At 44.8% G+C, this 26332-nt stretch overlaps 1 protein-coding gene across 1 annotated transcript in view; it reads right to left on the reverse strand.

The window, feature by feature from the left end:
• The window catches only part of LOC106601510 (synaptotagmin III), a 48878-nt gene extending 23607 nt beyond the window's left edge, over positions 1-25271 (reverse strand). Inside the window, exons 1-5 of the mRNA XM_082971723.1 lie at positions 25006-25271; positions 13939-14227; positions 12720-13130; positions 3133-3519; positions 2604-2718 (exon numbers count right to left, since the gene is read on the reverse strand). Coding sequence (XP_082827849.1) covers positions 2604-2718; positions 3133-3519; positions 12720-12867 — 650 coding nt within the window. The 5' untranslated portion in view covers positions 12868-13130; positions 13939-14227; positions 25006-25271. The remainder of the gene's footprint in view (positions 1-2603; positions 2719-3132; positions 3520-12719; positions 13131-13938; positions 14228-25005) is intronic.
• Between the last annotated feature and the right edge of the window lie 1061 nt (positions 25272-26332).

The following is a 26332-nucleotide window of genomic DNA, read 5'->3' on the forward strand; positions in this document are numbered from 1 at the left end:
ATCTCTCTGTACTTTTGTACTTTTCTCCGTTCATCTTTCCCTCAATCCTGACGAGTCTCCCAGTCCCTGCTGCTGAAAAACATTCCCACAACATGATGCTGCCACCACCATGCTTCACATGGTTGCAGGTTTCCTCCAGACGTGACACTTGGCATTCAGGCCAAAGAGTTAAATCTTGGTTTCATCAGACCAGAGAATCTTGTTTCTCATGGTCTGTGAGTCTTTAGGTGTCTTTTGGCAAACTCCAAGTGGGCTGTCATGTGCCTTTTACTGAGGAGTGGCTTCCGTCTGGCCACTCAGATTGGTGGAGTGCTGCAGAGATGGTTTTCCTTTTGAAAGGTTCTCCCATCTCCAAAGGAGAACTCTGGAGCTCTATCAAAGTGACCATCGGGTTCTTAGTCACCTCCCTGACCAAGGCCCTTCTTCCCCAATTGCTCAGTTTGGCCAGGAGGCCAGCTCTAGGAAGAGTCTAGGTGGTTCCAAACTTCTTCCATTTAAAAATGATGGAGGCAACTGTGTTCTTGAGGACCTTCAATGCTGCAGAAATTATTTTGTACCATTCCTCAGATCTGTGCCTGGACACGGAGCTCTCAAACCTCATGGTTTGGTTTTTGCTCTGACATGCACTGTCAACTGTGGGACCTTATATAGACAGGTGTGTGCCTTTCCAAATAATTTCCAATTAATTGAATTTACCACAGGTGGACTCTAATGAAGTTGTAGAAACATCTCAAGGATGATCAATGGAAACAGGATGCACCTGATCTCAATTTCGAGTCTCATAGCAAAGAGTCTGAATACTTATGTAAATAAGGTATTTCTGTTTTTTATTTTGAATACATTTGCAAACATTTCTAAAAACCTGTTTTCGCTTTGTCATTATGGGGTATTGTGAGGGCAAAAAATGATTTAATACATTGTAGAATAAGGATGTACATAACAAAATGTGGAAAAAGTCAAGGGGTCTGAATACTTTCCAAAGGCACTGTATAAATATAAACTCAGAAAAAAAAGAAACGTCCCTTTTTCAGGACCCTGTCTTTTAAAGATAATTCGTAAAAATCCAAATAACTTCATAGATCTTCATTGTAAAGGGTTTAAACACAGTTTCCCATGCTTGTTCAATGAACCATAAACAATTCATGAACATGCACCTGTGGAACGGTCGTTAAGACATTAACAGCTTACAGACGGTAGGCAAGTAAGGTCACAGTTCTGAAAACTTAGGACACTAAAGAAGCCTTTCTACTGACTCTGAAAAATACCAAAAGAAAGATGCCCAGGGTCCCTGCTCATCTGCGTGAATGTGCCTTAGGCATGCTGCAAGGAGGCATGAGGACTGCAGATGTGGCCAGGGCAATAAATTGCAACGTCCGTACTGTGAGACGCCTAAGACAGCGCTACAGGGAGACAGGACGGACAGCTGATTGTCCTCGCAGTGGCAATGTGTAACAGCACCTGCACAGGATTGGTACAGCCGAACATCACACCTGCGGGACAGGTACAGGATGGCAACAACAACTGCCCGAGTTACACCAGGAACGCACAATCCCTCCATCAGTGCTCAGACTGTCCGCAATAGGCTGAGAGAGGCTAGACTGAGGTCTTGTAGGCCTGTTGAAAGGCAGGTCCTCACCAGACATCACCGGCAACAACGTCGCCTATGGGCACAAACCCACCGTTGCTGGACCAGACAGGACTGGCAAAAAGTGCAATTCACTGACGAGTCGCGGTTTGTCTCACCAGGGGTGATGGTCGCATTCGCGTTTATCGTCGAAGGAATGAGCGTTACATCAAGGCCTGTACTCTGAAGCGGGATCGATTTGAGGGTCCGTCATGGTCTGGTGCGGTGTGTCACAGCATCATCGGACTGAGCTTGTTGTCATCGCAGGCAACGCTGTGCGTTACAGGGAAGACATCCTCCTCCCTCATGTGGTACCCTTCCTGCAGGCTCATCCTGACATGACCCTCCAGCATGACAATGCCACCAGCCATACTGCTCGTCCTGTGCGTGATTTCCTTCATGACAGGAATGTTAGTGTTCTGCCATGGCCAGCGAAGAGCCCGGATCTCAATCCCATTGAGCACGTCTCTAGGTTGAGGGCTAGGGCCATTCCCCCCAGAAATGTCCGGGAACTTGCAGGTGCCTTGGTGGAAGAGTGGGGTAACATCTCACAGCAAGAACTGGCAAATCTGGTGCAGTCCATGAGGAGGAGACGCACTGCAGTACTTAATGCAGCTGGTGGCCACACCTGATACTGACTGTTTCTTTTGATTTTGCCCCTCCCTTTGTTCAGGGACACATTATTCCATTTCTGTTAATCACATGTCTGTGGAACTTGTTCAGTTTATGTCTCAGTTGTTGCATCTTGTTATGTTCATACAAATATTTACACATGTTAAGTTTGCTGAAAATAAACGCAGTTGACAGTGAGAGGACATTTCTTTTTTTTGCTGAGTTTATAGATAGATAGATATATCACATCCTGCATATTTTAATCAATCACACACAAATTCACTACTTATACCATAACCTCTTTGTAATCACCGACACAGAGAACACACACAAACAAACAAGCACACGCACACAGTACAGTACTGACCGTGCAGTGACCTGCTGCTGGGAGTGGGCATTGGGCATGTCTTTGTGGGGTGGGGCGGCTCCCCCCTCAGTGGTGGGGGGCAACTCTGGAGACGTCTGGCTCAATTTAAGATTCCCTAGACCACAGACCAAAGAGAAAGGGATAGAGAGAAAGGACAATACAGAAAAAGGAGTGCAGAGAATAGAAGGGGGATAGAGAGAAGAAAAGAGGTGTTTGTATAGAAAGTGAAGCTGGTTCTACTGTAAAGAGATTGTTGTGTCTTATTTCTTCAGTTTATGGGGGGGTTGTAGTGCATTTAGCAATGTGCTGCACCATTTCAAGATGTGTTAATAATACTCTGGCTAGACATACCGTCAGTGGAGTTAAAATGTAATATAGTACAGAACATTTTGTAGATATAAATATGATATGTTGCTATAGTACAAGACTTAAAACATTGACCAAGGCATTATATGACGCAAACTCTGTACACATGCTATAATAAAGCTACTTCAGTATCAGTTGGGTGAAATCAGGCGTTCCTTCTCACCAGCGTTGTTGGGGTAGGAGTCCATGTCCAGGTAGGAGTGTTCCTGGGTCTGTTCCGGGCCTCCCACCACACCCCCCACCCCCTGGCCACTCTCCACCCCCACCAGGTCAGAGAAGTGTGGGTGATGCTGCTGGGGCTGTGCCAGGGAGGGGTAGAGTGAGGAGTGGGACGCCTTCCTCTGCATGACAGGAGGTAGGAGGGAGGCCCCCCCACTGCCGCCCATCCCACCCATGCCCCCGGGCATCAGCCCCGATGTCAAACTCAGGCCCCCACCCTCCTTGTCTCGCCATGGCAACCAACAGAGCTTCCAGGAGACAAAGAGAGAGACTGAGAGAAGGACGATCCCGCAGAACGTCACGATCACTGACAACAGGCTGACAGAGATCTCTGGAGGACGAGAAGAGAGGGAAGGATGGAGAGAAGAGAGACAGAGACAGAGGGTGAGTTTGTTTCAGGCAATGATGGATGAAGACTCAATACTTCAACCTCATCATCTAAAATACCAAAAAGCCTCATGTCACATTAATCAGTATCCTTCACATAGTTTATTCTCTCAATTGGGGCGGCAGGGTAGCCTAGTGGTTAGAGCGCTGGACTGGTAACCGAAAGGTTGCAAGTTCAAATCCCCAAGGCGTCCCCCTGAACAAGGCAGTTAACCCACTGTTCCTAGGCCATCACTGAAAATAAGAATTTGTTCTTAACTGACTTGCCTATCTTGTCCCTGACTTGCCTCCTTTTTCCACTCCTCATCACAAATAGCCCCTATCAGCCGAAAATCCACTAAATCCCACATCATAAGAGCAGAGGGACAACACACTGAGAGCGTAATGTGATACGCCGCTTCAAATGCTAATATACCCATTTTGAATATGGCAGATTAATACATCTAGACGTTCCGCTAGCGGAACACCTGCTCCAATATCCAATGATGGGCGTGGCGCGAAATACAAACTCCTCTAAAATACAAAAACTCACAGCATTTTAAAGACAAGACTCTCCTTTATCTAACCACACTGTCCGATTTCAAAAAGGCTTTACAACGAAAGCAAAACATTAGATTATGTCAGCAGAGTACCAAGCCAGAAATAATCAGACACCCATTTTTCAAGCTAGCATATAATGTCACAAAAACCCAGAAGACAGCTAAATGCAGCACTAACCTTTTATGATCTTCATCAGATGACAACCCTAGGACATTATGTTATACAATACATGCATGTTTTGTTCAATCAAGTTCATATTTATATCAAAAACCAGCTTTTTACATTAGCATGTGACGTTCAGAACTAGCATACCCCGGGGAATTCGCTAACATTTTACTAAATTACTCACGATAAACGTTCACAAAAAGCATAACAATTATTTTAAGAATTATAGATACAGACCTCCTCTATGCACTCGATATGTCCGATTTTAAAATAGCTTTTTGGTGAAAGCACATTTTGCAATATTCTAAGTACATAGCCCAGGCATCACGGGCTAGCTATTTAGACACCCGGCAAGTTTAGCACTCACCAATATCAGCTTTACTATTATAAAAGTTTAATTACCTTTTGTTGTCTTCGTCAGAATGCACTCCCAGGACTGCTACTTCAATAACAAATGTTGGTTTGGTCCAAAATAATCCATCGTTATATCCGAATAGCGGCGTTTTGTTCGTGCGTCCCAGACACTATCTGAAATGGTAAATCAGGGTCGCGCGCATAGCACAATTCGTGACAAAAAAAATCTAAATATTCCATTACCGTACTTCGAAGCATGTCAACCGCTGTTTAAAATCATTTTTATGCCATTTTTCTCGTAGAAAAGCGATAATATTCCGACCGGGAATCTCCTTTTAGCTAAACTGAGGAAAGTAAACAAAGCTTTCGGTCGCCGCGGGCACGCGCCTGAGTCTCACAGTACTGTAACCAGCCACTACCCAAACGCGCTACTTTTTTTCAGCCAGAGCCTGCAAAGCCACGATTCAGCTTTTTACCGCCTTCTGAGACCCTATGGCAGCCGTAGGAAGTGTCACGGGACAGCTAAGATCCTCACTCTTCAATAAACAGAGACAAGAAGAACGACACCTTGTCAGACAGGCCACTTCCTGCCTGAAACCTTGTCAGGTTTTTGCCTGCCAAATGAGTTCTGTTATACTCACAGACACCATTCAAACAGTTTTAGAAACTTTAGGGTGTTTTCTATCCATATGTAATAAGTATATGCATATTCTAGTTACTGGGTAGGAGTGGTAACCAGATTAAATCGGGTATGTTTTTTATCCAGCCGTGAAAATACTGCCCCCTAGCCATAACAGGCTAAACATAACAAACATTGGTGGACCGATAACACCACAATAAAAATACTAACACCCACAATGATATTTCCTGTGATGTGATTAGGCCTGTGCTCGTGGTTATGAGCTTTTAATTACTGACGGCTAAAAGATTTTGTCTGAGGGGAAGGGGGGGGGGGGGGGGGGATGAGTCATCCTGGTGAGAAAAAAATAAAATAAAAAAGCACGGTTTCAGCACCAGTCTGGTGGACAGCTCCTCCAGCCCTATCCAATACACAGACCAGAGGCCTGCCAATCACCTGAGGCCATTGTCTGGGTGTAGAGCGATCAGTGTTGGACCTGGAGAATGTCTCTCTTTATCTGTCTTTCTATCGCTCTCTCTCTTTTTGTCTGTCCATCTCTCTATTTTTCCTTCCCCATCCCTCTCTTTCTATCACCCTCTATCTCTTTCTATCCCTCTTAATCTTTCTGTCTCTCGGTCTCCCCATCTTTCCTTCCCCCCCTCTCTCTCCCTCTCTTCCTATCTCCGTCTCTCTTTTTTGTGTATCTGTTTATTTGTCTTTCCTTCACCCTCTCCCTTCCTTTCCCTGGCTCTGTCTTTCCTCGATTCAATGTGAAGGGGCTTTGTGGGCATGACAAAGACACAAACATTGTTCAGTCATTCAAAAGATATTGAAACTGTATCTATAACTCACTGACAACGAGACTGAGAGTAAATGAGTAAATGAGACAACAGCAGCCAGTGCGAGACACTCCTCTACCCCTAGGGTGCATCTCCTGGAATTCTCTACGCCTTCTGTCTCTCTCTCTCCATCTCTTCCCCCTTTCTTTAGTCTTCTCTCACATCCTCCATTGCTCTCCTTTTTCCATGCTGTCTTATTTTGCCTCTCTCTCCTCCATCTCTCCCCCTATTCTCCTCTCTCCCTTCTTTTCTCTCCTTCTCCCGCCTTTTCTCCATCATTCTTCCCCTCCTCTTCTTCTCTCTCTCCCTCCTCTTCCCCCTCTCCTCTCTCTCTCTCCCTCTCTCTCTCTCCTCTCGCTCACTGTGGTGAATTATTCATCAGTCTATGTATGACATTAATCAGCACTTGTTCAAAGGATATGATCAGAAAGAAAGAGGGAGAGGGGGAGAGAGAAAGCGAGAGAGAGAAAGAATGAGAGAGAGGTGGGAGGGCATTGATGTATCACTGTGGAGAACATGACACAGATGGAGAGAGAGAGAGAGAGAGAGAGAGAGAGAGAGAGAGAGAGAGAGAGAGAGAGAGAGAGAGAGAGAGAGAGAGAGAGAGAGAGAGAGAGAGAGGGGGGAGAGAGAGAGAGAGAGAGAGAGAGAGAGAAAGGGGAGAGAGAGAGAGAGAGAGAGAGAGAGAGAGAGAGAGAGAGAAAGGGGAGAGAGAGAGAGGAGAGAGAGAGAGAGAGAGAGAGAGAGAGAAAGGGGAGAGAGAGAGAGAGAGAGAGAGAGAGAGAGAAAGGGGAGAGGAGCCCTAAGGGAGAGAAGAGAGGTGGAACGAAAGAGATGGTGGGAAAGAAAATGAGCGGGGGGAACGAGAAAGGAAAAAGGGAAGAAGAGATAAGGACAGAGGGAATAGGTGTAGAGCATGATAAGAGAGAGAGGGAGATTCTGAGAGAAGAGAGGGGGGGGAGGAGAGGAGAGAGGCTGTAGGGCGCGGGCCAGATAGAGACAGATTGGTAACCATGCTGAAACAGACATATTGGCTGACTGGTCACATTCAGCCTCTCCATCTACACGTCCAGTCCACCCAGAAGGATACAGCCAGGTTAATATAGTCACCATCCACCAACATGCCACGCCATAGAAGAAGACAAAAACAGATAATGATGGAGAGAGAAAGAACGAGAGAATGAATGATGGAGAGAGATGGAGGACAAACAAGGCAACAAGGATTTAGAGAGAGAACTAAAGAGGGGAGGGGTTTAGGACGGTAGAGAGAGAATAACAGTGTGTGTGTGTGTCTCTACATGCGTGTGTTTGTGCATGTTTGTGTGTGTGTGTGGCAGCTCAGGGGGCATAGATAAGACAGGGCTGTGATCAAGCGTGTGTGGGGGGGGGGACTGTCAGGTGGAAAACGTCACTTATTCATTAGTCTTTCAGGAGGTCAGGTGCTCAATACTGATCCCCATAGGTCAGTCCTAATCCACACAGCCTAACCGTTAACGTGTGTGTGTGTGTGTGTGTGTGTGTGTGTGTGTGTGTGTGTGTGTGTGTGTGTGTGTGTGTGTGTGTGTGTGTGTGTGTGTGTGTGTGTGTGTGTGTGTGTGTGTGTGTGTGTGTGTGTGTGTGTGTGTGTGCGTGTGTGTGTGAGATGGGTAGCTTGGCGGAGGCAGGTGGGGGTGAAACCCAGCATGGGGCAGATTGACACCAGCTGTCAATCAGTAAGTGATGTATCCGACTGGGAGTTTTTCAGGCAGAACATCAAACAGCTCACACCCACCCTGCTTACACAAGCCATTGATTGACAGACAGGCGATGGATGGCGGATCCTGTACTGCCCAGAGGCCCTTGCTTTGGTTTCTCACGTCATTACCCAGAGGCTAGCCGCTAACGCCTCCCACCAAACCCACTGCATGATGACATCCTGCACTGTGTCACACAAATCTCTAGGTGCTCCATGCAGCTGATCCAGCCTAATCTACACTACAGCACACTGATCCACACGCATCCCCTCTAATCTCCACTACTGCACATTTCTGCCACCGCTCCAAAACCTCTCCATGAGAATCCACACAGGACCAGAATGCTGCTGGGACTGCAGCTAGCTAGCTCCACCACTCATCCACTCTGCTGTCTAGAATTCATTCAAAGGGATCTGGGACGATGCTCCATATTTACAATTAGCCAGGTTGGGATTGCACTTGGACTCTTTGGTTTGCCCTATAAACAGAGGGCTGGACCTTCGTTATCAATTTAGAAATGTCTCATTAATATTTAAAGGTTTTCTGGAGGTACCCTGATTAGCTGTGGGAGTGCTAGCCAGCCCCTCAGGGCAACCCTGGCATCGCAACCCAGATAATAACTCTTCAGGATATTCTGCTCTATCCCACAATACCCATTACTATGGCCAGGAGTTTTTCCTGGGATTTTTTCCTGCTAATGTCAATTGGACAGAAAAACCACCATGTCCTATACAGTGAGGGAAAAAAGTATTTGATCCCCTGCTGATTTTGTACGTTTGCCCACTGACAAAGAAATGATCAGTCTATAATTTTAATGGTAGGTTTATTTGAACAGTGAGAGACAGAATAACAACAAAAAATCCAGAAAAACGCATGTCAAAAATGTTAGAAAATGATTTGCATTTTAATGAGGGAAATAAGTATTTGACCCCTCTGCAAAACATGACTTAGTACTTGGTGGCAAAACCCTTCTTGGCAATCACAGAGGTCAGACGTTTCTTGTAGTTGGCCACCAGGTTTGCACACATCTCAGGAGGGATTTTGTCCCACTCCTCTTTGCAGATCTTCTCCAAGTCATTAAGGTTTCGAGGCTGACATTTGGCAACTCGAACCTTCAGCTCCCTCCACAGATTTTCTATGGGATTAAGGTCTGGAGACTGGCTAGGCCACTCCAGGACCTTAATGTGCTTCTTCTTGAGCCACTCCTTTGTTGCCTTGGCCGTGTGTTTTGGGTCATTGTCATGCTGGAATACCCATCCACGACCCATTTTCAATGCCCTGGCTGAGGGAAGGAGGTTCTCACCCAAGATTTGACGGTACATGGCCCTGTCAATCGTCCCTTTGATGGGGTGAAGTTGTCCTGTCCCCTTAGCAGAAAAACACCCCCAAAAGATAATGTTTCCACCTCCATGTTTGACGGTGGGGATGGTGTTCTTGGGGTCATAGGCAGCATTCCTCCTCCTCCAAACATGATGAGTTGAGTTGATGCCAAAGAGCTCCATTTTGGTCTCATCTGACCACAACACTTTCACCCAGTTGTCCTCTGAATCATTCAGATGTTCATTGGCAAACTTCAGACGGGCATGTATATGTGCTTTCTTGAGCAGGGGGACCTTGCGGGCGCTGCAGGATTTCAGTCCTTCACGGCGTAGTGTGTTACCAATTGTTTTCTTGGTGACTATGGTCACAGCTGCCTTGAGATCATTGACAAGATCCTCCCGTGTAGTTCTGGGCTGATTCCTCACCGTTCTCATGATCATTGCAACTCCACGAGGTGAGATCTTGCATGGAGCCCCAGGCCGAGGAAGATTGACAGTTATTTTGTGTTTCTTCCATTTGCGAATAATAGCACCAACTGTTGTCACCTTCTCACCAAGCTGCTTTGCGATGGTCTTGTAGCCCATTCCAGCCTTGTGTAGGTCTACAATCTTGTCCCTGACATCCTTGGAAAGCTCTTTGGTCTTGGTCATGGTGGAGAGTTTGGAATCGGATTGATTGCTTCTGTGGACAGGTGTCTTTTATACACGTAACAAGCTGCGGTTAGGAGCACTCCTTTTAAGAGTGTGCTCCTAATCTCAGCTCGTTACCTGTATAAAAGACACCTGGGAGCCAGAAATCTTTCTGATTGAGAGGGGGTCAAATCCTTTTTCCCTCATTAAAATGCAAATCAATTTATAACATTTTTTACATGCGTTTTTCTGGATTTTGTTGTTGTTATTCTGTCTCTCACTGTTCAAATAAACCTACCATTAAAATTATAGACTGATCATTTCTTTGTCAGTGGGCAGGGGATCAAATACTTTTTTCCCTCACTGTACATGGCTAATTGTTCCTGTATGTTACTGTGTTGTTAATGATTCCTGTATGTTTCTGTATGTTACTGTGTTGTTAATGATTCATGTATGTTAGTGTGTTGATAATGATTCCTGTATGTTATTGTTTGTTACTGTGTTGTTAATGATTCCTGTATGTTTCTGTATGTTACTGTGTGTTAATTATTCCTGTATGTTACTGTATGTTACTGTACCTTACTGTGTGTTAATGATTCCTGTATTTTACTGTATGTTACTGTATGTTGCAGTGTTTATAATGATTCCAGTATGTTACTGTATGTTACTGTGTGTTAATGATTCCTGTATTTTACTGTATGTTACTGTGTATTAATGATTTCTGTATGTTACTGTGTTTTTAATGATTCCTGTATGTTACTGTATGTTACTGTGTTGTTAATGATTCCTGTATGTTACTATGTTGTTAATGATTCCAGTATGTTACTATGTGTTACTGTATGTTACTGTGTTGTTAATGATTCCTGTATGTTACTGTGTTTTCAATGATTCATGTATGTTACTGTATGTTAGTGTGTTGTTAATGATTCCTGTATGTTCCTGTATGTTATTGTGTTTTTAATGATTACTCTATGTTACTGTTTTAATGATTCCTGTATGTTACTGTATGTTATTGTGTTTTTAATGATTACTCTATGTTACTGTGTTAATGATTCCTGTATGTTACTGTGTTTTTAATGATTCTTGTATGTTACTGTATGTTACTGTGTGTTAGTGTGTTGTTAATGATTCCTGTATGTTACTGTATGTTACTGTATGTTAGTGTGTTAATGATTCCTGTATGGTACTGTATGTTACTGTGTGATAGTGTGTTGTTAATGATTCCTGTATGTTACTGTATGTTAGAAAACACTCAGAAGTTTCTAAAACTGTTTGGATGATGTCTGTGAGTATAACAGAACTCATATGGCAGGCAAAAACCTGAGAAGAAATCCAACCAGGAAGTGGGAAATCTGAGGTTTGTAGTTTTTCAAGTGATTGCCTATCCAATATACAGTGTCTATGGGGTCATATTGCACTTCCTAAGGCTTCCACTAGATGTCAACAGTCTTTAGAACATTGTTTCAGTTTTCTACTGTCAATGGGGAAAGAATAAGAGCTCATTGAGTCAAGTGTCTGGCAGTCGGCCATTATTTTAGTTACGCGCGCGGCCATGAGCACGAGCTCAGTTCTCTTTCCTTTATGAAGACAAAGGAATTGTCCGGTTGGAATATTTTTGACGATTTATGATAAAAACATCCTAAGATTGATTCTACACATCGTTTGACATGTTTCTACAAACTGTAATAGAACTTTTTTGACTTTTCGTCTGGACTTTAGTGCGTGCGCCTTCTGCATTTGGAATAGTGAATCTAACGCGCAAAACATTTTTAGGTATTTATACAGAAAGATTAACTTTATCGAACAAAACGAACATTTATTGTGGAACTGGGATTCCTGGGAGTGCATTCCGATGAAGATCATCAAAGGTAAGTGAATATTTATAATGCTATTTCTGACTTTTCTTGACTCCACAACATGGCGGGTATCTGTATGGCTTGTTTTGGTGTCTGAGCGCTGTACTCAGATTATTGCAAAGTGTGCTTTTGCCGTAAAGCTTTTTTGAAATCTGACACAGCGGTTGCATTAAGGAGAAGTTTATCTATAATTCTGTGCATAACACTTGTATCTTTTATCAAAGTTTATGATGAGTATTTCTGTAAATTGATGTGCTCATTCACCGGAGGTTTTGGAGGCAAAACATTTCTGAACATTACACGCCAATGTAAAATGGGGTTTTTGGATATAAATATGAACTTTATCGAGCAAAACATACATGTATTGTGTAACATGAAGTCCTATGAGTGCCATCTGATGAAGATCATCAAAGGTTAGTGATTAATTTTAGCTGTATTTCTGTTTTTTGTGACGCCTCTCCTTGCTTGGAAAATGGCTGTGCGGTTTTTCTTGTCTAGGTGCTGTCCTAACATAATCTAATGCTATGCTTTCGCCGTAAAGCCTTTTTGAAATCAGACACTGTGGTTGGTTTAACGAGAAGATTATCTTTAAAATGGTGTATAATACTTGTATGTGTGAGAAATTTGAATTATGAGATTTTTGTTGTTTTGAATTTGGCGCTCTGCTATTTCACTGGCTCTTGGCGAGTGGGACGCTACCGTCCCACATACCCCAGAGAGGTTATAATGATTTCTGTATGTTACTGTATGTTAGTGTGTTGTTAATGATTCCTGTATGTTACTGTGTGTTAGTGTGTTGTTAATTATTCCTGTATGTTACTGTGTTGTTAATAATTCCTGTATGTTACTGTGTGTTAGTGTGTTGTTAATGATTCTTGTATGTTACTGTATGTTACTGTGTGTTAGTGTGTTGTTAATGATTCTTGTATGTTACTGTATGTTACTGTGTGTTAGTGTGTTGTTAATGATTCCTGTATGTTACTGTGTGTTAGTGTGTTGTTAATGATTCCTGTATGTTACTGTGTGTTACTGTATGTTACTGTGTTGTTAATGATTCCTGTATGTTACTGTATGTTACTATGTTGTTACCTGTTTCGTGCTGCTGTCCCCTCATCATGTAGACGAAGTCTCGGCAGCTGGCTTCATGGCTGTCCTTCGCTGAGGAGTGTAAGCACAACTCCTCCACCAGAGTGAGGGCCTTCTTACACAGGTGGTCTTCATCCCAGTCCCCCGACATCCTCCAATCCGCATTGCACTCCCACCCGCAGTCAACCAATCACAGCACAGCCCTCGCCGCCCTCACCAAACGGACGGCACCTGGGTGAGAAGAGGTTCGATCCGGCCACGTTCCTTGGAGGGTCTGGAGAAATGAGTGACCCAATCCAGGAATAAGGGGAGGGGCTCTGTCAGGCGCTGTCTACTTAGGCGGAGTCTAGCAGAGACCCTCCATGACTGACACGCCCATAAATGTGTGAGCCAAACCCACTCCTTTGGCTTTTCCTGAGATGAATGAAAGGAAAAGATTAGGGAAAAGAAGATGAAAGACGATGTAGAAATAGGTACTGTTATCATTGTAACGATTGGTGACAGATTTTCATGCAAATATTCTCAAATCTACATAAAACAATATGTGCATTTTCCCACCAGAGGTGAGTTTCCATCAAACTCACCCATTGTGGATAAAAGTCTGTGTGTGATAAAAATCACTTTTGTGGTTAAGTTCCCATGCACCGGATAAAAAATATAAGTTAAATGGGGTACCGATGGTTTTGTCACAAAAACTGTTGCGATAAATAGCGAACTTGGCCAATCTGGTTTTGGCTCTTGCTCTCTAGACAAGATTCACTGATATGATAATTGGCAGCCAAGCACCGATCATCATATCCCCAGAATTCTAATAATAGCCTACCCTCGATATTTATCTTCTTGGAAATTTGCATGACCACCGTGCACTTAACCACCACGTGAAGTTCATGATCTGGCTGTAAACCTTTCCTGCTCTTCCACGTCGTGGTGGTAGGTCATCGTGTGACTCCAAGTTTATTTTCCATATGATAGTTATTATATCAATATTTGCGCATGAAGGCGTTCACGTTAGCATTTCTCAGATAACTAATTTTACAAACACAAAAAGATACCAACATGTCGAATGAACAAATTGTCTGTCGGCATTTATGAATTTCAACGGACATTTCCTGTTTTCATCAGCCTTGACTTTTTTTATACGTCAGGTAATTCATCCGCGTTTAATGGTTGGATGGAAACCTGGTTTATGGTACATTTTTATTTCTGTTTTATGTCAACATACCTGTATTAGAGTTGTTTGTAAAGTCTAGGAGTCCCTGTCATGTTTGAAATGTCTTCTCCACCAAGATACATCTGAACAACACTTGGTTATGCTTCCAACAAATTCATAACCTTAGTTTGTGTTCTTCTTTTTCTAATGTCACAGAGATAGGGATAGCTCTAACAGCATTTAGAGCACGGTTCAGCTCTGGGTAATGTAGTTCCAAGCGGATTCAATGGAATGCAGTAGTTTTCCTGGTTTTCCTCCAACCTAGATTCATAGAATGTCTTATAAATGGCTCCAACATCACCTGAAAGACAATGACAACACATTACTGAATGAGGTCAAGAACAAAATCCACAGAGATTGTGATAGAGATTGAATTACAATGGTTACCCAAGGGTATTACATTGAATTTATCTCTTGTTGTTTGGATGCTCTTAGTAGTGCACAGAATGTAAAATCCCAGCACTATTAGTGTTTCAGTGCACATACAGACAGACGTTGTCCTCATTGTCCTTTTGTCAGAGATCTCTATTTCCAGAGCTCCTTAACATTCTCCCTTTGTTTTGAACTCATTCTGTCTCCAAAAAGCAGGTCAATGCCCCAACTTTCTCTTTCTCTATAGCTCTCTCCTTTCTCACAGTCTGTGTGTCTGCAGGGCTATATTGTAGAAATATGTCTAAAAATACATAAATTAATGAATGTCTACATTCACAGTAATAGCTGGCATACTGTAATCACATCTGGCGAATAAGATTTCTCATCAGTGAGGGGTCTGCTGCCAGAACGTCCAACGAGACGTCGTATCAGCGAGAGGTAGGCCCACTTGTCCAATGAGAACCCTGTTCGGCCAAAGGAACATCTATTTATAATTTGATGATTGTGGTTCTGTGAAATGTCAGCATCAGTCTTTGTGCAGTGACTGGCAACCTCCCTAGCAAAGTGTTGCTTATATGTCCATCTATCTCCCTGGCCATCAATCCATCAATCCATCACAGCATTAAGAAGAGACACATTTCAATCAGGACAAGACTCAGGACAGGACATGTTGGTGCCCTTTCTCCTTCCTCATCTCTCTCTCTCTCTCTCTCTCTCTCTCTCTCTCTCTCTCTCTCTCTCTCTCTCTCACTCACTCTCAAACACACTCTTTCTCTATATCTGAAAACTTCTGATAGGCATATTAGGCCTGTCAATTCGTCTGAATCAGGTTCAGAAAGGAAACTCAGACTAAACAAGGTCCATTTATCTGTCCATCTCAGCTCGCTTCATTGTAAAAAATGAGTCTGAGATTAGCGTATTAAAACGCTACCCCCAACCCAACACCCCAGTCTGTATCCCCGCTCCACTCCCCTCCATCCAGACTGAGATAGTAAATCTTTCTGAGTGTGACTTTAAAACCCAGCATATCTCAATCTGAGGAATGGCTGTCTGGCACCAAACTGGTCCTCTCAAATGCCAGCAAGAACATCAGGGGGAGGCAGGAAAAGAGAGGGGGAGAGAAAGAGAATGTGTAGGGATGTGTATGTGAGAGAGAATGAGATGGTATGAGAAAGAGGGGAGAGAAAGGACATTAGATGACATTAGATGAAAGGAGGGAGAGGAGGAGATGAAAGGTAAGTAGAAAGGAATGGAAAACTGTGGAACAGGAGGCAGTGTTGGTGACATAGCAACAATAGTAATCAAGGTCTGGCTGTGCAATTTACTAGAAGCTAAATATTTACAGAGCCTCATTATTTACTGATAAATATGCCTTCAGACACGTACAGACTCATCTCTCCCTCCATACAACACCCTATACTGAGACGCTCACAGCCACAAAGGAACACAAACCTCCCACAGACATTCCATTGACTGCTGCCCTGTTTTAAATCAATAACCTTGGGCAACCAATACACTAACAGAGACCGGTCAACCAGGAAGGTCACTGTCCAATCGCACTACAGCGACTGGACAGCTGGGAAGGTAATTGTCTAATCACACTACAGAGACTGGAAAACCAAGGACATGCTCTGTCCAATCACAATAGACAGACTAGGCAACCAGGAAGGTCACTGTCCAATCAAACAACAGAGAATAGGTAAGCGGTGTGAGGTCACTGTCCAATCACAAAATAGTGGCTGCATTGCAAGTAAATTCACTGCTCAAACACCCAACATGGACTGGGGAACCAGGAAGGTCACGTTCCAATCACAAAACATTAATCTGGCAACAGTAAGGTCACTGTCCAATCATGTAGCAGAGAGCTGCCAGGCACCCACTAAGGTCAGAGACGGATGACCAAGGCTACTGCCCAATCTTATGGCAAGAAACAGATGGTTAGTAATGTCACTGTCCAATCAGAGACCCCTTCCAGCTAAACACATTTAACATGTGATGAATGATGTTGACTGAAAGTGCCCCTAAGCACTGGTTTTAGGCCAGATGTTTCTTTGGGCCTATAATGGGTGAGGCTTGTATTTGCTTGGGACAACTGATTCTGGGCATGCTCTCAGGGGCCTTCTCTCTCTGGAGTGTGATGAATCTCTGGGGTTGTGCCAGTTTGTCAAGAAAAGCTGAAAAGGCAGGAGAGGAGTGAGTGTGTGAACTGTGACACATTGAAACCCAAAAAGTGCGTATTTCACACACAGGGGATCATAGGAGAGGAGCGTAAATCTCAGCTCATTCACTGGATTTCCTCTTCAAAGGAAGGCATCACACCTGAGCCTGATACAGTATGTCTCTCATACAGAATACGTTCAACATCACAGCTTTGCATTATGTCAAAACTAGTATAATATCACACTACCTGCTGTGTAGCGACCATTATGCAGAGATTATGGTAACGTCAGCACGTCCTTTGAAATATTCCACTTTATTTCACATCAGACGTCACTCTTTCTTGAGGGACTTCACTTTTCCTTTCACCGCAACAGAAGCGGTGAATTCGACCAAAGGGCTAAGCAGTTTGGATTAATTTCAGAGTTCAATCAAACATTTGGATGGGTTTAGAGGATTTCATCGTCTCCTTCTCAAATGCACGGCTGACTTTCACGCTACAGGCTCAGCAACTGTTACCTTTTAACAGAATTGCTTTGCTATTCGAAGTAACGCTCTGTCTGAAAAACGACAACCTATGTGTTTGAGTGAGAGAAAATATAAATTAGCAAAGACAGGTTGTGTGAAAATATGCACAATGCAAAAAGAGACAAAGAGAGGTAATCCATGAGGTACAGCTAATGGGATGTTTCAGCAGCATCTCAATGAAGCTGATGGGATTATTTTCTATTAGCTCCCTCTTCTTTTTGTTTTCTTTTACCTGTAGAGTCATCTCAAATCTACCTCTCATTATTTTCAGTAACGTTTTGTTTTCTCCTGAGGAAAGATTACCTATTATGATGTTACACATCTAGTAGCTTAAAAAGCAACAGGATATTCCACCGTATGCAGAGTGTTTGATTAATTTTACAAAATGCATTTTCATAACAATATGATTGTATAGTTTTCTATTTCACTACCTCACTTTAAAAAGCAGAGCTTGGTTCTCTTCTCTTGAGCTCTTTAGTATCCTGCCCTCCTCTACTCTACCATCCTCTCCTCTACCATCCTCTCCTCTACTCTACCATCCTCTCCTCTACTCTACCATTCTCTCCTCTACTCTACCATCCTCTCCTCTACTCTACCATCCTCTACACTACCATCCTCTACTCTACTCTACCATCCTCTCCTCTCCTCTACCATCCTCTCCTCTACTCTACCATCCTCTACACTACCATCCTCTCCTCTACTCTACCATCCTCTCCTCTACTCTACCATCCTCTCCTCTACTCTACCATCCCCTCCTCTACCATCCTCTCCTCTACTCTACCATCCTCTCCTCTACTCTACCATCCTCTCCTCTACCATCCTCTCCTCTACTCTACTATCCTCTCCTCTACTCTACCATCCTCTCCTCTACTCTACCATCCTCTCCTCTCCTCTACCATCCTCTACTCTACCATCCTCTCCTCTACTCTACCATCCTCTCCTCTACCCTTCTCTCCTCTACTCTACCATCCTCTCCTCTACTCTACCATCCTCTACTCTCCTCTACCATCCTCTCCTCTACTCTACCATCCTCTCCTCTCCTCTACCATCCTCTACTCTACCATCCTCTCCTCTTCTCTACTCTACCATCCTCTACGCTACTCTACCATCCTCTACTCTACTCTGACATCTTCTACTCTACCATCATCTACTCTACTCTACCATCCTCTACTCTACTCTGACATCCTCTACTCTACCATCCTCTCCTCTACTTTACCATCCTCTCCTCTACTCTACCATCCTCTCCTCTACTGTACCATCCTCTCCTCTACTCTACCATCCTCTACTCTCCTCTACCATCCTCTAATCTACTTTACCATCCTCTCCTCTACTCTACCATCCTCTACTCTACTCTACCATCCTCTACTCTACTCTACCATCCTCTCCTCTACTCTACCATCCTCTCCTCTACTCTACCATCCTCTACTCGACTCTACCATCCTCTACTCTACTCTACTCTACCATCCTCTACTCTACTCTACCATCCTCTCCTCTACTCTACCATCCTCTACTCTACTCTACTCTACTCTACTCTACTCTACTCTACTCTACTCTACCATCCTCTCCTCTCCTCTACATCCTCTCCTCTACTCTAATATCCTCTACCTTACCATCCTCTCCTCTCCTCTACCATCCTCTACTCTACTCTACCACCCTCTCCTATACTCTACCATCCTCTCCTCTACCATCCTCTCCTCTACCATCCTCTACTCTACCATCCTCTACTCTACCATCCTCTACTCGACTCTACCATCCTCTACTCTACTCTACTCTACCATCCGCTCCTCTAGTCTACCATCCTCTCCTCTACTCTACCATCCTCTCCTCTCCTCTACCATCCTCTCCTCTACTCTACCATCCTCTCCTCTCCTCTACCATCCTCTACTCTACTCTACATTCCTCTACTCTACTCTACCATCCTCTCCTCTACTCTACCATCCTCTACTCTACTCTACCATCCTCTACTCTACTCTACCATCCTATCCTCTACTCTACCATCCTCTCCTCTACTCTACCATCCTCTACTCTACCATCCTCTCCTCTACTCTACCATCCTCTCCTCTACTCTACCATCCTCTACTCTACTCTACCATCCTCTACCCTACTCTACCATCCTCTACTCTACTCTACCATCCTCTACTCTACTCTACCATCCTCTACTCTACTCTACCATCCTCTCCTCTACTCTACCATCCTCTCCTCTACTCTACCATCCTCTACTCTACTCTACCATCCACTACTCTACTCTACCATCCACTACTCTACTCTACCATCCTCTCCTCTACTCTACCATCCTCTACTCTACTCTACCATCCTCTCCTCTACTCTACCATCCTCTACTCTACTCTACCATCCTCTCCTCTCCTCTACCATCCTCTACTCTACTCTACCATCCTCTCCTCTACTCTACCATCGTCTACTCTACTCTACCATCCTCTACTCTACTCTACCATCCTCTACTCTACCATCCTCTACTCTACTCTACCATCCTCTACTCTACTCTACCATCCTCTCCTCTACTCTACCATCCTCTACTCCACTCTACCATCCTCTACTCTACTCTACCATCCTCTCCTCTAGTCTACCATCCTCTACTCTACCATCCTCTCCTCTCCTCTACCACTCTACTCTACCATCCTCTCCTCTACTCTACCATCCTCTCCTCTACTCTACCATCCTCTACTCTACTCTACCATCCACTACTCTACTCTACCATCCACTACTCTACTCTACCATCCTCTCCTCTACTCTACCATCCTCTACTCTACTCTACCATCCTCTCCTCCTCTACCATCCTCTACTCTACCATCCTCTACTCTACCATCCTCTACTCTACTCTACCATCCTCTACTCTACCATCCTCTACTCTACCATCCTCTACTCTACTCCACCATTCTCTCCTCTACCATCCTCTCCTCTAGTCTACCATCCTCTACACTACCATCCTCTCCTCTACTCTACCATCCTCTACTCTACCATCCTCTCCTCTACTCTACCATCCTCTCCTCTACCATCCTCTCCTCTACTCTACCATCCTCTCCTCTACTCTACCATCCTCTACTCTACTCTACCATCTTCTACTCTACTCTACCATCCTCTCCTCTACTCTACCATCCTCTCCTCTACTCTACCATCCTCTCCTCTCCTCTACCATCCTCTACTCTACTCTACCATTCCTCTCCTCTACTCTACCATCCTCTCCTCTACTCTACCATCCTCTACTCTACTCTACCATCCTCTACTCTACTCTACCATCCTCTACTCTACCTACTCTACCATCCTCTCCTCTACTCTACCATCCTCTCCTCTACTCTACCATCCTCTACTCTACTCTACCATCCTCTCCCTACTCTACCATCCTCTACTCTACTCTACCATCCTCTACTCTACTCTACCATCCTCTACTCTAACTCGACCATCCTCTACTCTACCATCCTCTCCTCTACTCTACCATCCTCTCCTCTACTCTACCATCCTCTCCTCTACTCTACCATCCTCTACCCTACTCTACCATCCTCTACTCTACTCTACCATCCTCTACTCTACTCTACCATCCTCTACTCTACTCTACCATCCTCTACTCTACCATCCTCTACTCTACTCTACCATCCTCTCCTCTCCTCTACCATCCTCTACTCTACTCTACCATCCTCTACTCTACCATCGTCTACTCTACTCTACCATCCTCTACTCTACCATCCTCTACTCTACTCTACCATCCTCTACTCTACTCTACCATCCTCTCCTCTACTCTACCATCCTCTACTCCACTCTACCATCCTCTACTCTACTCTACCATCCTCTCCTCTAGTCTACCATCCTCTACTCTACCATCCTCTCCTCTCCTCTACCATCCTCTACTCTACCATCCTCTCCTCTACTCTACCATCCTCTACTCTACTCTACCATCCTCTACTCTACTCTACCATCCTCTACTCTACCATCCTCTACTCTACTCCACCATTCTCTCCTCTACCATCCTCTCCTCTAGTCTACCATCCTCTACACTACCATCCTCTCCTCTACTCTACCATCCTCTACTCTACCATCCTCTCCTCTACTCTACCATCCTCTCCTCTACCATCCTCTCCTCTACTCTACCATCCTCTCCTCTACTCTACCATCCTCTCCTCTACTCTACCATCCTCTCCTCTACTCTACCATCCTCTACTCTACCATCCTCTCCTCTACTCTACCATCCTCTACTCTCCTCTACCATTCTCTCCTCTACTCTACCATCCTCTCCTCTACTCTACCATCTTCTACTCTACTCTACCATCCTCTACTCTACTCTACCATCATCTACTCTACTCTACTCTACCATCCTCTACTCTACTCTGACATCCTCTACTCTACCATCCTCTCCTCTACTCTACCATCCTCTCCTCTACTCTACCATCCTCTCCTCTACTCTACTCTACCATCCTCTACTCTGACATCCTCTACTCTACCATCCTCTCCTCTACTCTACCATCCTCTCCTCTACTCTACCATCCTCTCCTCTACTCTACCATCCTCTACTCTACTCTACCATCCTCTACTCTACTCTACCATCCTCTACTCTACTCTACCATCCTCTACTCTACTCTACCATCCTCTACTCTACCATCCTCTCCTCTACTCTACCATCCTCTACTCTACTCTACCATCCTCTACTCTACCATCCTCTCCTCTACTCTACCATCCTCTACTCTACTCTACCATCCTCTACTCTACTCTACCATCCTCTCCTCTACTCTACCATCCTCTACTCTCCTCTACCATCCTCTCCTCTAGTCTACCATCCTCTACTCTACCATCCTCTCCTCTACTCTACCATCCTCTCCTCTAGTCTACCATCCTCTCCTCTACTCTACCATCCTCTACTCTACTCTACCATCCTCTACTCTACTCTACCATCCTCTACTCTACTCTACCATCCTCTCCTCTACTCTACCATCCTCTACTCTACTCTACCATCCTCTACTCTACCTCCTCTCCTCTACTCTACCATCCTCTCCTCTCCTCTACCATCCTCTACTCTACTCTACATTCCTCTACTCTCCTCTACCATCCTCTACTCTACTCTACCATCCTCTACTCTACTCTACCATCCTCTCCTCTACTCTACCATCCTCTACTCTCCTCTACCATCCTCTCCTCTACTCTACCATCCTCTCCTCTACTCTACCATCCTCTCCTCTACTCTACCATCCTCTACTCTACCATCCTCTCCTCTACTCTACCATCCTCTCCTCTACTCTACCATCCTCTACTCTACTCTACCATCCTCTACCCTACTCTACCATCCTCTACTCTACTCTACCATCCTCTACTCTACTCTACCATCCTCTACTCTCCTCTACCATCCTCTCCTCTAGTCTACCATCCTCTACTCTACCATCCTCTCCTCTAGTCTACCATCCTCTACTCTACCATCCTCTCCTCTACTCTACCATCCTCTCCTCTACTCTACCATCCTCTCCTCTACACTACCATCCCCTACTCTACTCTACCATCCTCTACCCTACTCTACCATCCTCTCCTCTCCTCTACCATCCTCTCCTCTACTCTACCATCCTCTCCTCTACACTACCATCCCCTACTCTACTCTACCATCCTCTACCCTACTCTACCATCCTCTCCTCTACTCTACCATCCTCTCTCTACACTACCATCCTCTACTCTACTCTACCATCCTCTACTCTACTCTACCATCCTCTACTCTACCATCCTCTCCTCTACTCTACCATCCTCTACTCTACTCTACCATCCTCTCCTCTACTCTACCATCCTCTACTCTACCATCCTCTCCTCTACTCTACCATCCTCTCCTCTACTCTACCATACTCTACTCCCCTCTACCATCCTCTACTCTACCATCCTCTCCTCTACTCTACCATCCTCTCCTCTACTCTACCATCCTCTCCTCTACTCTACCATCCTCTCCTCTACTCTACCATCCTCTACTCTACTCTACCATCCTCTACACTACCATCCTCTACTCTACTCTACCATCCTCTACTCTACTCTACCATCCTCTACTCTACCATCCTCTCCTCTACTCTACCATCCTCTCCTCTCCTCTACCATCCTCTCCTCTAGTCTACCATCCTCTACTCTACCATCCTCTCCTCTCCTCTACCATCCTCTACTCTACTCTACCATCCTCTCCTCTACTCTACCATCCTCTACTCTACCATCCTCTCCTCTACTCTACCATCCTCTCCTCTAGTCTACCATCCTCTCCTCTACCATCCTGTCCTCTAGTCTACCATCCTCTACTCTACCATCTTCTCCTCTACTCTACCATCCTCTCCTCAGTTCTGTGCTGTCTGGTCTACTGTATTCCATGGACTTGTGTTATAAGCGCACTATCACTTCCGACCTCTAGACTCATCCTTTAAGACATGAAGTCACTGGATGCAGGGCCCTCCGTGACTCACACAGAGGTCATGACCTTTGCTCACTACCACTGGCTTGGACCTTTGCATCACTTCCTATCTATCGAGGCCAGTGCATTACAGCATCATCTCTGTCTGGGCCAATATCATCTGTGCTCTCTGCTCATCCAACTGTGTCAAACTGATGCACTAGGGTAAATAGATACTACCAAATACCTTTACCGCTACCGAAGAGGACTGCCTCCCGTGTTTGGCTGTGAGATGGCACTAGAAATACAAGGCCAAGATTGAAGACCTTGTATTAATGTCTATTGACTAAAGGTAATAGCTTTGCTGCCTGCGACTCAGCCTTTAGGTTACTCCAGGCTGGCCTGTAACAGCCCATAGGCCAGCTTTTAGTACAACTATCCGACGTTGGAGGTTTCAATATTCTGTTTATGTCCATACATCATCACATAAATACACACACACACACACACATACACACACACACCGAAGTCTGCTGTGCTGCATGCAGGGCTCTCTGCTGCTCCAGGCCTGCTCCTGCGATTGTCTAAATTATCTATAACATCACACAGGAAACGCAGCGCGAGCACCAAGCTGAGCGAGAGGCCAGTGAGGAACCCTGGGATACTGGTTCCGCTCTCTCCCTGTGCAGACTAGAGCCGGTGGAAGAAGCTGCACATCCATATATGCAGAGCAGCTCACTGGTCCAATTCTCAGATGGGCAACATTATCATCACCCACACAGAGCATGTGGATAGCCCTCACTTCATACTTCACTTACATTTATGTCAAAGTCAGTGAGCCATCAGACTATCCTTGTGACTTTGGTTACATATGAGTGTATTCATATTTGCATAATTATGGAAGTCTATCTCATAAAGCCAGAGCCACTGTGCCTTTGATGGGGGGAGAGGGGAGAAGGGAGAGGAGAGAGGGGTGGGGTGAAGGGGGTGTGGGTGGAGGGGAATAACACTCGTTTCAGCTCCTACATGTTTCCCCTGTCTTACTCATGCTGTGTGTGTGTGTGTGTGTGTGTGTGTGTGTGTGTGCGTGTGTGTGTGCGTGCGTGCGTGCGTGCGTGTTTCGCCCTATACACCTATACATGCATTCAAAAGTTGGATTTATCTGAGAGCAATGTGGCTTACATCCCGACAGACATATAAACCCACATACATCCTGTGCACACTGCACACTTGCGCGTGAGATAACCTACAGAGGCTACATAGGCTACTATATGCATGCCATAACGCTCGAACCAATGGGCTATACATTAAATTAGAATAGATTACATTCGCACATCATTGCACAAAATATGCATAAAATGTATCTTTGAACCGGACAGGCATACAGTCAGTTAGGTGGCACATAGCTATAGTATAGACTATAACACATACATGACACAAGATCACACAGGATATTATGGTGAGTAGCCTAACCTATATAACGACACATAGGCGTGTATTAATATGACAACAATGAAATATCATCATGCCTCTATGTTGTATCTGAGACTGCTCTCTCTCCTACCTGCCCTTTTCATCCAAACACCAGCCTATTTTTTCAGATGCGACGCGTTAAAAATCAACATCCCGCCCTCTACCCCAAGACAGGAAAATGGGCTCAAATACTGCACCTGGGATGGAAGGATACGGCGGAGGGGTAGACTGAGAGGGAGAAATGAACAATATGGTATCTCTCCGCTCCCCTCTCATTCTTTCCTATTTTCTTGTCTTGGAATGTGTTTTCTGTCTTCTCACCCTCGTTTTTTCTATCTATTTCACTCTCCCCTCCCTCCCTCTCTTTCCCCTGTGCTCGGAATACTAAACAGGCTCCTTCTCCGCTCGCTGACTGTATCGCGCTACCCGTGCTAAAGACATACTGATGTATATGTGTGGTAGAGAGGGGAGAGAGAGCCGAGCAGAGCCCAGGGATGGGAGGGGAAGGTAGAGGCAGTGTGTGAGGAGGAGAGGGGGTGTTGCTGGAGGCGAGGAGACGCGTGGTGTGATGGGGACAGACCACTGTGGCTCGGCCCACCGCCAAAGGGACACGGCGTATGTGCCATGGAGTCCGGACGATTGATAGCGCGCAGCACCTCTTTAGGATAAAATCATGGTTTCGTGATAATATAATTTCCCTTCATGTGTGTACTGTAGGGCTATCTAACGACGTAACACAACACCCAACACCAAAATAATTGAAAACTGTAGCAATGTTGGCAACTGTAGTGGGAAGCATTCCATTGTAGCCTATATGTGGCGTTGCTAATCTTTGTCAACCCGTGGGCAGCCCATGAGATCTTACTAGAATGAATTTAGACATCGCCTAATTTGAGGCTGTGAGTGACTACGCCTCATTACGTAGGCTACCGGCCATTTCAAGTTATGTAGTAAGTCAAGTCATCCCTCTCATCTGCAAGTTATTCACGGTAGGCTTATTATGGGGTTACTACCTACCGTGTTAATTGTAGGCTGCATTGTATTTATGATTACCCTTTCCTTTTGATTTCATTTACGGTTGCAAATGTGTTTACTGTAGAAAATCACAACTGCCTTGTCCTTTGGCTGGACTAGGCCCGTAGAAGCTGCCTAGATGGCAATGCCTGCTGTCTCAAATAAACGTATCTACACATTATTGATACAGACAGTTGAAATATAGTGTAGGCCAGGCTATATAAGGTCTGTTTTCCTCTAGGATTCCCAGCCTACAGTCGAAATAGGGATTTTAAGCACTTCTCAGCATTTCAAGCTATCAAGGGACATAATGTTTTTTAGGTCAAATAATCAGAATACTCAGCCAGGAGCCATGGCTGATGGACTGAAGGAACATGCCAACTTCTTGGGCTGACATCAGATATGATGCTGTATGACTTTATGCAAATACACCTCAATGAGGATGGTTGTTTTTGGGACAAGAGACTTTGGCTTGACTAACACTGATAATAATAACCCTCTTTGATCACT

Source organism: Salmo salar, chromosome 03 (genome assembly GCF_965601325.2).
Source record: "Salmo salar chromosome 03, fSalSal1, whole genome shotgun sequence".
NCBI lineage: Eukaryota > Metazoa > Chordata > Actinopteri > Salmoniformes > Salmonidae > Salmo > Salmo salar.